Below are 13,479 nucleotides of genomic sequence, written 5' to 3' on the forward strand. Positions count from 1 at the left end.
GGGCCCAATCCCATGGGGATGCACAAAGAGAAAACATTTAGGTAAGACAGTGAAGAAACCACTGAGATAATCCTTACCAAGCCATTTGCAGTCAGTGTACAGGCAGTGAGCATAGGAAAGATGCCACTCTGCACCCACAGCTCTGCAGAGCTGGCACTCAGGGCAGGGCACTGGGGGTCCTACCAGCCTCACACTTGCACACAGGCTGGAAATGGGCAGTGTGGCTGTTCCCCTTCTCCCTCCACTGCCTCACTCAATATCTGGAGTCCCAGGCACCAAGGCAGTTCATCAGTGGACCAGACACCTAGAGGGACCCAAAGTGTTGTGAGGGATGAGCTGTAGGTGCGGTTGTAAGAGAGCATTGAGTGCGAGTTCAAGGAATATTCTTATACTTCGATGTTGAAAACACCGTCATTTATAGAGACTGCTATAACGGGGAGGAGGTGAGCTATTGTGTAAACCTATGGGTAGGGCTGGATACTACCAAGAATGCACAAGGCTAGGAGCAGACTATGCTTTCTTATTATGTGATCAGAAGTGTATGTGGTCCATCAGCCAAATCTAAGAAGGAACAGGAATAAACTTCCCTAGTTCACCCTCATAAATCAATGCTCTTGATGGTTCCATGTACACCCCTCTTTGTTTGCCTCATACTCTGAGTAAGGAAAGCCATGGAATGACTACTGTCGAGAAATGTAAATAGCCCTTGAGAGACAAGGTTAGAATTGAGCTACACTTAACCTATCCTGTCATCACTTTGAGATTCCTTCCCTCTCATATACCTCAAGCGTCCTTGCCAAGGCAGTGCTTACAAGGCCCTTCCTTTCCCTGAAATTACATCTGGCCTGACTGGTGAGGTGAGGACGCTCTCTTCCTTTCAGAATGTAAACAAATACTACAGCCCTGCATACTGCACTGTGACACTGATGGATAGGTGCTCTGTGGCAGGGTGCCAGCAGCAGTGCCGAGTGTGATTCATTTCCCCCTGACACAGGGCATGTGTAATGAAGCCTCACACTGGGAGGGACAAGATAAAGGAAGCAAGAGCCATAGATAAACATCTCCCTTGCAGCTGCAGTGGGTAAGAGAGCATTGCCTTGCAGTAGACTGAACAGAGCCAGGACTTCTGCCTCTTCTCCTTGTTTGCTACAGGTTTCTTCTGTGATTGCGTTAAAGTCTGGGGGCTTACATTTTCCCAACTGAAACATCAGTATGTTCTAATGGGATCATTGGAGAGGAGATGCCACAGAAGGCCCAGTTTCACAGCATCTCATTCCCAGAGCTTATACAGATGGCATAGTGAGATTTTCCTCACAAGCAAGTTGTTGCTCATACACAGCCTGAGGTTAATTTTTCATTGCAATATTTTGTGAGTTCCCAAGCTCTCTCTCTTCTTATGTCCTGCACTACAGAAAACATGGAATCCTCACTTTTGTCCGTGATATCCCTCCAAATTTGTAACCTATAGTGTAACCTGGTGTCTCTGGGCTGAAATGTGATTCAAAAGCTTGGAAGATCTGGATCAATGTTTTGCTAAAACTGCAGCCTAAACTTGGGATAAACAACTGTACTTAGATCTGATCCAACACTGAACTTTTTTCAGGAAACACCAAACACAGAAACCCATTCAGTCATACAGCTGCATTACTCCAGCATCAATACTAAAAAATACGCCTACATTTTAAAAAGTCTAGATGAAAAAAATCAAGAACTAGAGTTCACTGTACATAAAAAACAAACCTAATTTATCTTGGTATTATTGCCCAGGATGAAGAGTTGGAAGTGGAACAAATAGCAGCAATGGCCAAAGTGAACAGTAGCTTGCACATATTATTTGAATGTTTAATTATTAACAATTTAGGAGAAATGCAAAGACTTGTGGATTTTATGTTGGTATTTTCTCTTTGAGATTAAGCTGCATTAACCTGTCTGCACTGATCACAGAAGCATAACCATGACTAGTAATTGCAAAACATTCATTGTAATAGTTGCACTATACCTTCTGCCCTCTTACAACCTCCCACTCCAAACATAAGGATTAATTACAGTGTATGTGTCAAAGTACTAGCACTGGCCAGCGTGTTTGCATGGCAATGGTGACGAATGGAAATGAATGAAATACAAATCACATGTGTTAGAACTACAGCACATGACTTGTTATTTAGTCATGTAGCATAGTATCTTGCTTTTGGATGTCAAACAAAAAGCCTTGCTTCCAATAACAGTGCTAAACATACAGAGATGTTTGATGCAGAAATTCCATAGTGTACTCATAAAAGCTGAGAAAGAAAGCATATTTTTGCATCTGGAAAACCCCATCAGTTTTTATCATTAGCAGTGTTGGCAGGATAATTAAAACTACTGCAATGAAGAGTCAGATAAATGCAGTGTGTAACTATCTGATGTCCTTCAGTACATTGAAAAGAATGATTTATCTCTCACCAAGTAAACACAGTATTCCCTGTCTTCCAAAACACATAACTTCCTTAAGTTTACTCCTGTAGAGATGGTATGCACAACTCACCTGAGTTTTTGTCAGGCAGTCGGTTTATTCTCCATACAATGGAATTAAAGGCATGCTCATATTTGGCAGTTCCCAAAGTAACTCTCATGACTGGCTCAGAACCAGACAGACTGGTTGATCCAAAAGTAGCCCCCTTGTTCACCTTGGCTTTCAAAGATTTTTCCCCCAGGACACTTTCCCGGCGGAAGTTCTTCACCCACTCATTTGGTACTGGGTAGCGGATCATAACATTTTCACAAGGAACCTGAGTTAAAGGGTCACGATTAGAAGAGAATGCAGTGGACATCATAAGCCAGCTCTGTACCTCCACCTCAGCACCATTGATGCTGGCTGCTGTCCTCAGTGTGAAAGGCAAAGTTTTCTCAGCAAAAACAGTTCTGAATCGCATCAGTTCAAATCGGCAAGCATCCAAGGGGTTAAACAGGATAATACGAGAGTTATTAAACATGTCCTCATCCACACATGAATGGAACCGACAGCTGTATAATTTAATCCACTTTGTGGTAGTAGTGGGCATAATGTCTTGCCTTGCAACTATTTCATTCCCTTTGATTAGGATATCGTTAAGGCCCAGTCTGCATTCTGCCAGGCCCGAAAGGAAGCTGAGAACATATATATGGGTCAGCACACTGTGCTGGAGAATCACACTGTCTCCTTTGGCCAAAATGCCATGAAACTCATCCCTGACATCAACAGTGATTTCTTCTTCTTGATAGTTTAGTCCCACTGTGCTCAGATCTGTTGATGAGGCTGGCAAGTTCATCAAAGTGTCTTGCACAGCATTGATGAAGCTTAGGAAATCCTGATAGTCTGTAGTACCAAGCTTGATGATTTGCTCTCTCTCTGCTGTATGAGCAATGGCTGGTTTAGGCTGATACTTCTTTTTCTCCTTGTAGGTTGTGCGATCCAACCTCACACTGTGTATCCTTCCATTCTCATCATAGTTCTGGAGTTTGCGCTCTGAAATCTCATGATTGATTTCAAGTTTGAATTCACGGAAAGGTTTCTCCAGTCCTTTCTCATAGAAAAGCTGAATGTATCCACTGTCAGTCAGCTTCACGTATATTGGTCCCCAGTGCCTGGATGACATAATATTCTTCTTCTCTGGGATTCTGAGCATCATTGGCCATCCATCCTTTGGCTGAGATGGTGTCAGGTTAAATAAAGTGGCATTTGGATCATATGGCATTGTGGGGTCATCATCAGGCAAGGTAGGGCTGCTCACATAATCTGGGTCTCCAATCTGGAGTTGCTTCAGCTGCTCCACAGCATCTGCATGAGTTACACTTTTGTTTGCCTCTTGGAAACTGATGGTATCGGGTTCATGATGGAGGATAATGAGGGAGTCTCTTTGGCTTTTGCCTGGAACAGTGGAGACAGAAGAGCTTTTGGAACGCCTGTCTCGCTCCTCAAAGAATGAGCTGAATGGATTGATGGGTGAGGGTTGGACATCTCGAAGAGACTCATCCAAAAAGGGATTAGTAGCACTCCATGGTGGCATTTCAAGAGAAGGCAACTTGGTTAAAGAAGAGAGATCCAGTTTTTGAATTTTAGAGAGCTCACCCAATGTGCTTTTGGGACGTTCTCTTTTCTTAAATGATGCAGTGAGGTTAAAGTTAACATCTGGAGCCTGTGTTTCTGGAGGTGAGGTGTCTATTTTCAAAGGAGAAAGATTCTGTGGTGAACAACTGATTTCATTGTCATCAAAAGTCACCCAGCTGGGAAAGCGAACTGTGGTTGGTGCAGCAGAATGCCCATTCATGGAGGTGTTGTTCAGCTGCCAGTTGACAGCCTCCATATCTACCTCTTCATCTTCTTGGAAAGATGAGGAACTGTCTTTAAAAAAAAAAAGGGGAGGGGAGGAAATTTCAGCTAATTATTCTGAAATTATCTAGTTCTCTGCACTAAATGAAAAGCACTGTCTGCATAATAGCATGCTGCGTGAGAAAGATAGAAGAAACTTGGATAATATTCTGTAGAATATGGCAAGAATTAATAAAGAAATAGATTCATTTTTAAATAGACAGTTGAACATAGAAAAGGAAAGCAGGAAGAAGTACAGAAGGAATGATAATAGTGATCGTATTTCTTAGCTCTCATTCCAACATAATGACCTAAGAAAAAAAGGCACCATAAAAGGTGCTTAGGTGGCACTTTTAGCCTAGATATTTTCAGAAGATGTTCTCTGTAGCTTACCCAGTGGGAAATCGTCTGCCAATCCAGAGATGTCTCTGAAAATCTTGTGGAGAATCTATGGTCTAGGAATGTACATTTGGATAAAGAAAAATGTATTTTTGGTTTGCATTATGGGAGCTGTCCTCAAACCTCTGCCAGAACAAGGCTCCCTTGACCACTCTCCTTGTCTCAGACTCTGCCAAGACATCTCCCCAGAAGCCAGCATTTTACTGTGCTATTTCAATCCCAGCTCCTTCTGGAGGAGATAGATGCAGCAGTAATAAGGTGTTCCCCAAAATGTGCATCATTTTTTCAGCACGCAGAGATTACAGGGTTTTCTTCCAGTTTTCTTCCCACTGTGCTGATGAATTAAAGTATTAAATTAAAATCTGTGGTTGCACCACAGGTTTGCCCTGCATAGCACACAGAAGGGCTAGCATTTGTGCCTTTTACTTCTGATAAATATACAGATCAGGTTTTACACAACACACAGTTCTTCAGCAAAAAGCAGAAAAGTGACTGTAAAATGTAGCACTTCACTATGGCTGTACATCTCTGATGTGAACTTATTTTACAATAACAACAAAAGCAAAATATTTAAGTCCATATTCAAATTTTACCAGTTACCAAAATAGATGAGCTTGATTCTCATTCTGCATAAACTATAATAGTCTGAATTTTCATTTCAGCTCAATTCAGAATATGAAATAAGAAATATTCATCTTAGCCAAAGTCCTGACATTAGCATGTTATAATGCTTTGGATTACTTGATTTTCTGCGCCTCTCATCTCAGCTGTATCAAGCTCACCCAACTCTTTGATCTAAGGATAAAACACATTATGTAAGTTCTATAGGTCATTGTAATTGAGAATTTTATATTAAGTGGAATAAAACCAGTTTATTTTTTAAGCCGCTGCAATAACAAAGTAATACAAAGAAAACGCATCTTTTACAGACTACTCATTCATTAGAAAGTGTTCCACTTCTTGGAAAAGAAGTTTTACTACCTCAGTTTCTCAGATTTTCATCTCTATCCTGTCGTTTCACTTCTACCACTGCACAATGTCTGCCTGCTGTCCCTACTACTGGTTGCACTACTGGGTATAGCCATGGGTCCTTTATACATTAGTTTTGCCACAAGACTACAAATAGATCTGTGGATTAAAAAAACCCAAACAGATTATCATCCACAACCACATCCTTAACAAACAATTAAAAAAAAGAAAACAAAACACCAAGACAAACCCGATCCTCAAGTCCCTACTAACACCTTCTATGCTGTCTCATGTTTTCCCAGTATTTTGGTCAGTAAGCATGTAATTCCCAGAAAAAAGCAAAAGAAATGGAAGGATGTAATAAGAAACTCTGTTTTTATGGTATTTCTGGAAAAACATTATTCATTCCTTCTAGGATTTCTAATAGTCCTGTGATAAGAACATCAGAGTTTCTCAAGAACACAACTCTTCTCTGCTTGCAGTTATAATTTTTTCTTTTTCTGTATTTTAGCTTTTGAATTGCAGAAACCAAACGTAACTCCAAAAGTGAAGTATTAACATTAATGCAAATTTTAGAGGGGAAGATGAGCCAAACTCCTTTAGTTTGTATAAAAACTAGACAGAATTCACCCTCCAAATTTTCTTTCTAAACTGAAGACATTTTATAAAAGAAACCATTTTCTTTTTTTGTGTGTGTGTTTGTTTTAACTGAGATACTTAGAAATACCACTGAAGCATGAAATAAGAATAGTTTTGTAAATGTAAGCATTTGTGTAACTTCATTCTATAGAAAAATCAATAAACCGTTATTTGAATTGATACATGAAAGTGCCAAATTTGGAAAGAGAAATAACCTTTCTTTCTCAAAGTACATTCTTCTCTTGCCAAAGTACCATATGGTGAATTCACAAATATTTGAAGATTACAAGGGTAGTTCTAGAAAGACAGTTTTTCAGCTTTGTCTGTGAGAGTATGACTAATAGCAGGGAGAATAAAAATAACAGTATGATAATGCAGCTAAGTATTCAAAGAAACTTTCTGAGAACTAGATGAAATAGCATGTATATCTCAAGAGAAATACTGTAACTTCTGTGGAAAGAAAAATATCTCATGGTGAAAAATCTGGACGTTTCTAGGGGATAGCTTAGACAGTAAATTTTAAGTTTTTTCTCATCTTCACTTTTGGTGAGTTCCTCAACATAGATGATAATGTCTAAAATGCAAATGTCCTTTAATCCGGAAATACCCTAATAGTTCTGGGAGAGGTCATTTAAGAAAACAATTCCTTGATGAACAGCTAAGCTAACTGGTTTACTACTTTGCTTCCGTAAGTGTTTTTAAAATTCCTTCCTAGAAAATAAAATCAAGAAGATGACTTGATGAACAGTCTTGCACCCAGAGAGTGGTTCCTGACTGAGAAAGATTCAATCTGAATTAAAAAAAAAAAAAAAAAAAAAAAAGGAGGAAGTGATCAACAACATGGAGGATATGTTTTTCCCTTCTTGACTGACCATCATTTCTTTCCTAAGCAAATGACTTTGATAAGTGTTTATTTAGTAGAATTAAAACATTTCTAATTTGTCTACCTTTTCAGATTCTAATCTGAAGGTTTCTCCAACCCATCTACACAACACAGCAGAATGTTTATCAGGAAGGAAAAGAGGACAGTAGCTCTATATGAATCTTCTATACATCTCTGCTCTCATTCTGTCACCTAAGTAGCGTCTCCAGCTAGCACTGGCTGTACTTTACTACATGCACATGTGTACATCATTACCAAACCATTAAATAATATGGAAACTTATAATTCCTGGTGAACAACAAAATGTGCCATGTAGAATTGCACTTTTTTTTTTTTTTTCATCCAAAGCCCTCCTAACGTTTTGTTGGCTTTACAAATGTTTAGCAAAACGCTCAATTATTTCTATATGATAAACTGAAAAACTGTACTATGATATGATGGACATAGAACATTTTGCTATATAGCTCACTGAAAACAAAGAAGGCTCTGGTCCTCTTAATTGTTTTGTCTTTTCATTTTTCCATTTAATCTCTTTTGGACCAAATGACCATGCGTTATCACCTCACTTATGCCCAAAGAGAAGGCACACATCCAGCTGTTAAAGGACGTTGATACCCTGCAAACTGTTTATGATAGAAACTGTGTCCCGCAAGTAGGAAGATTTGAAGGTGTGGCAGATCTATTGAAAAGAAAGCTGGATAAAATTACTATGTTAAAAAATATATCTGAGCAAAAGCCAGATTTTTAAATCACCGAGTACTTGTCTATTTTACCTCTTGATAGTAACTAGCTTGAAGCAAATCTAAATAATCTAAATAAAGATTCTGTCACTAATGCTGAACTTTATCTGAAATGATTATGCTTATTTCACAAAGAACACAGTGTAAGTGTGCAAATATCACATAAGCTGGACAGAAACCTATAAACTTGTTCATTAAATACTTCTGCTCTTTCATTGCACTTGCGAAGAGTTCCAGGTTTGCTACATGCTATGAAAGCCAGCTTCTGCAAGCTTTCCTGTTTATCACAGCTCTGTTAATGGTGGAGAATCATGTTACTGCTGCAGACATCAGTCTAAATTTTTCTAACAATTTTGCTGAACAAGGCTACAGTAAAAAAGTACTATGGAATTTATCTATGAAAGTCTGCAGCTTGAAGAACCACAGCTGTCTTGCCAATGGGAAGTTAATGTTGTTTATTTGCACAGAGAATGTCCCTGAGAGGATAACAGTTATTACCTCCATATGCTTCCTGTGTAGCTCTACTATCAATCAGTGTCGGTAGCATTTAGGGGGTACTTAGAAATACTCTCTACCTGCAGGACATTTTCTTTCCATGAGATTCAGAACAGATTTTGGAGATAGAAGAAGAGGCAATTGCCTCTTCTCAAGTTAGGGCAATGAGGGGCAGAAAGCCCTGAACCCTTTGAGCACAAACACCCAGCAGGCTGGAAGGTACGATGGCTCCAAAAGTGGTGCCTCCTATTTTATTATGCTGGCCAATAATCTGGTTCTCCATCTTGCTGAACTGTCAGTTAAAGAAGTAATGTTTTTAACTTCATGATTTACAGCACAACTAAGAGGTATTTCAGAATAATAATCACTGGCTACATAACTGGCAGACACAAGGTAAAGTCGCTGACCTTTGCTTGCTGTGTTTCCCTTTCTATTCCTACTCCTTCCACTTAAAAGGCTTCTCAGATTATGTTGAATGGATTAATCACTGTATTTTCACCATGTTTTGTCACATCCTATTGAGATATCTGTCTGAACTTGGGTATCTAAATATAGGCTATGTAAACAGGTGATTTAACCTAGTGTAGTTCTGTCCCAAATCTGCAGTAGTTCTAATACAAAATACAAAAGAGCTTGTTCCCAGCAGTGGGTTAGTGACTACTTAAATATGATTCCTGTTGCTTGGCTAACTATTGCAAATTCATCACAACTCCCAAAATAAGTTTAATCATTAAAAGAAGTTTAATTATCTGAAGTTTCAAAGACGTTATGCCATACATAGTATTCCAGTACTATTTAAAACACAATTAATTGCATCTATGCTCAATTAATTTAGCTCTATGAATCTCTAATCTTTATGAAAATTGCTATTTTTCATTTTAAATGTAAGCCATCGTGCAGACGCTATACTGAAGAAGAAATAGAAGCAAATTCTGTGTCAGCCTCTCACGGCTAGATTGAAGCAGACCTAATACTGCAAGCAAGTTGTTGAAAAGAACTGTCTTCCATACTCCATCCTAAGGGACTCTAGAAGTCAGCATCGTTTTTGCAAACTTTGTTGATGTTTTGACATTTTCTTATTGTTCTACACCTGTAGAAACTTACAGATTTGTGGGAGGTAAAACTACCATATTACAGGCATTGGTTCCTACTCTGCTTCCTTGTTTTCAATTATTTGCCCTGTGTCTCCTTCACTGATACTGACTCTTGCAACTGGACAGGGAAGAGAACATCTTCCTAGCAACTGAGCCTGAACTAACTATGAGGTGTACAGGTACCAGATAAAAGCCTAGTGGAACAGTGGTAGTTGTAGCTGGAAGTTTCATTGCAACCAGCCATATATGTTACTACTTGAGGGCCTTTTTTACTGAACTTGTTTTTCTTTCCTCTTTGTCTTTACACAATTGAAGAAATTCATTGAGCCTGGAATTCAATCAATTCAAGTGAGTCCTTTCATTATGTCCTGAGTAAAGAAAATGCTCAAGGTAACAAAATGAATTTACAACTTAGAATATTCCTGCATAATTTAATTTAAAAATATTCACTATTTAATTTGCAATATATTTACTGAGTAGTTAAACATTTCAGATGTGGTATGAAATAATGAAACAGTATTTCAGCAACTCAAAACCTACACACAAGGTAGCTCCCCTTTTCCTTGTACAGATGTCTTTGCTGTGTTACGTGCTCTCAGATATTTCTGTAGCTTTGTACGACCTTCATTCACATCCTGCAGCCTGTAGGTAATCAGAATGGACCTGTCTAGCCTTGAAACAAAATCAAATCTGTAATAAACCTAGTGCACAAAATTGGTATATTAGGTATCTACAGCAGATGTATCTATAGTTAGAAAACGTATTTTCCAAATATATTGTTCAGGTTTTAATCTGAAAACACTTAGAATTTGTGAATTCAATTAGAAAACACTAAGAAAATGCTTAGAAAAAATTACAGTGAAGAATGAAATGATAGTCTATCTGGAAATCACCTAAACAATGTTGCAAAGATAACTCATATTGTTTTGAAATAAAAGTGCCTGTGTGCCTGGGGCCACAGCAAACAAGACAGGTGGAGTCTCCAATTAATACATTTATCACTTCAACAGCAAATTCCAAATTAGACATAGATCATAGGACCAGTGACAAAGACTTTGCTGAAGTCTTTTCCTCATCTACCAGGTATGTGACTCATCACAGGAGATCAGGTTGGTCATGGAGGACCTGCCTTTCATGAACCCAGGCTGGCTAAGCCTGATCCCCTGGTTGTCCTGCACACGCTGTGTGAGATAATCTGCAAGTCACAGAAGAGTTAGTGTTTTGAGGAAATTGATAGAGCTTCCTGTCAGGTAGGAATCATATGATGACATTTTAAAGTTTGGAGCTAGTTTCTCAAACTGGGGTTTATGCGAAATGTTCTGAGAAACTGTGTCAAACACTTAGAAACACTGAGAAACTTTTTAAAGTGAAACACTTAAATGTTAACCCTGATCTTAAAGATATATCAGCATTTCCTTAAACAAGGTTCCAGGTCAATTTCTTCCTACAGCAGAATAAAAAAGTAGCTAAAAATACTAACTATAAGCATTTACATTAACAATAGGAGTATTTACTAATATAGATTTTTATTAGCTTAAACTTTTTGGATTCATTAGAAGGTGGAAGACAAAGGTGGTGGAAGGGTCTAACACTTTCAAGAAATAAAATGAATAGTATACAGTTTTTCTGCCTTGGTGCATGAGCTGAATTTATTTCAAGCCAGCATCCAACTTCTCTGAACATTTTTCCTTGTTTTCCATTGTTCTCTGTCTCCTTAACCAAAATCACACAGACAACCGCATTTAGAGAGGTGCTCTCCAAAAGATTTAAAGTCTTTACATAAAATTGCATATGACTATTGGCTATCTCAAACTAGATAGCAAAAATAAAGTATTTTAAAACTTTAACTTTTAAAGGAGAACAAAACTTTTCTAGAGATAATAGGAGACATTACGTACTCCACAAAAAAGCATTATTTATCCCTTGAAGGCAGCTTCCTTTGTGTTTTGTTTGTTTGTTTTCAAAGTAAAGAAGATTACCTTATAGACAGAAAGTAGAGTTCTTCTCTTACATGTGAAACAATGGTAGGGAATGATCCCAAAAGTTTTTACAGAAACAGAAGCTTTAACATTTAAGTCCTTCTGAGAGACACAGATCTAGAAAACACATTCATTTCCTTTAGCTCAGTTCCTGTGTTTCCATTAGCTGGCCAGAAGGTGGTACATTGAGACTAATATAACTTGAAGTCTTCAAGATTTTTACAAGATTTGGGAAAGACACGATGCCTATTTGAAGAGTTCACAGTACATATGTGGCATAAGATTATTGGTGTATAACTGGGCATCATGTGAGTCAAGTTGTGATCAGATCTCAGGTAAGTGGTGGAGAAAACATTTTGGGGAAAAAAAAAGCTTGTTTTTTCATAGAAGTTATTTCTATTAAGCCAACACAATACACTCATAAAGCAAACAGCAACTAAGCATACATGCATGATTCATAAACTATCACAAAGCAACTTCATATCCACCCTTGAATATACAGCATAGATACGACACATATTTTTACCACCAGGTCATCTAACTTCACTCTCAGCAAGGTGTGCTCTGTTCAGAGGATACTGAGACTATGACTACACACCAGCCTTAGCCATTATTACTACCAGTGGAATACTTAAGCTCCTAATATGGCTAATATGTATGAGAAGGCGTAGAATAGAGCTGGGAAATACAAAGCCAAACCTGTTCCAGCAGACAGATCAATATGAGAATGTCAGGTTATCTGGAGAAGAATAAATTCTTCTATGCCATCTTTCATCCAAAAGGAGTAAAAAAGAAATGAGAACAGAGGAAGAGATACTCATTACATTTTTTAAAAGCAGTTCACACCAAAGTATGTTAGCTATGATAAGTGACAACAGTTTGCCTCTGAATGTACTTTGGACTTTTCATCTATCCAGAGGACTACTTCCGTCTCTGAGTTTAACCTCAGCAGCACATGAGAATATACGTCAGTAGTACAACTGCTGCTGAGATGAGATGGTAGAACTCACAGAGAGATAGTCTGACAAATTAAAGTACATTAGTTCTTGGGATAATGTTTCAGGAAGTTTGTGGCATTTGGTAAGCTGAACAAATCTAAAGCCAGCACTAAAATTGCAAAGACAGTCCCACTCCATTTCTGAGGAGTCAACAGCAGCATGCTCTCTTTTATAAAGAGCAGCTACATATGTATTTGATATGTAGGCAAATAAGGTATGTCAATCTGTCATAGTTTAATTTAATAAGCAATATGCGATGGACTAGAAACAAGCCACAGACATTTGTAAACCTTCTTTGGTTTCATTCTCAGTGCTTGAGATAGTACCATGTGGGATAAGCTTGACATTTGCAGTGGCAGTCTGCAAGCAGAAATTTGGCCGCTAATGAATCCTCACAGAGTTTCGGGTCCCACTAAGCAACATAACCTCTGACTGCAAAGCAACACATTGTGCTCTTATTCATAGAGTCCAAAAAGCAGCTGACTATTGCAAAAGCATAGGTGGCTGGCTCTGTTAAATAAACACAAGAAATGTTTCCATACACATAGGAAAATTGGAGTCAAGAGACTACTACATGCATTGGATATCTGAAACAGTTTCACCAGTTTAGAAACTGTACTGGTAGCAGCCACACATAGTAACACCAGTTGAGGACAATTTGGTTGTCAGTGTGAAATAGCTGCCTGATCTCTGATTTTTAGCTGGGCACTTTCTGCATCACTGAAGCCAACAGCACCCCAACATTGTGCCTCAGCTTGTACGGATTCTGTACCAAAAAAAGTCACAGGGATGTCAAATACATGGGTGCTCAATTCACTAGTTACAAAAATGAACAGCGATGTTTATATCTGCGTGTAATTTTGGAGGAGGCAGGACAAGGTAAATCAGAGAGAAAAGGGATGTGTTTTGTCTAATGACTGGTATAAAAATATATAAAAGTAAAACTTAGAGTGAAA

The 13,479-nt window shown here is 38.4% G+C and overlaps 1 protein-coding gene across 2 annotated transcripts in view; it reads right to left on the reverse strand.

Annotated features, from left to right (window-relative positions):
- The window catches only part of STON2 (stonin 2), a 70,344-nt gene that overhangs the window by 8,148 nt on the left and 48,717 nt on the right, over positions 1-13,479 (reverse strand). For both annotated transcript variants that reach the window (XM_085225439.1, XM_010711793.4), the window contains exon 5: positions 2,525-4,360. In XM_085225439.1, the coding sequence (XP_085081565.1) occupies positions 2,525-4,360 (1,836 nt within the window). The remainder of the gene's footprint in view (positions 1-2,524; positions 4,361-13,479) is intronic.

This window comes from Meleagris gallopavo, chromosome 5 (assembly GCF_905368555.1).
Source record: "Meleagris gallopavo chromosome 5, MGAL_WU_HG_1.1, whole genome shotgun sequence".
Lineage (NCBI taxonomy): Eukaryota > Metazoa > Chordata > Aves > Galliformes > Phasianidae > Meleagris > Meleagris gallopavo.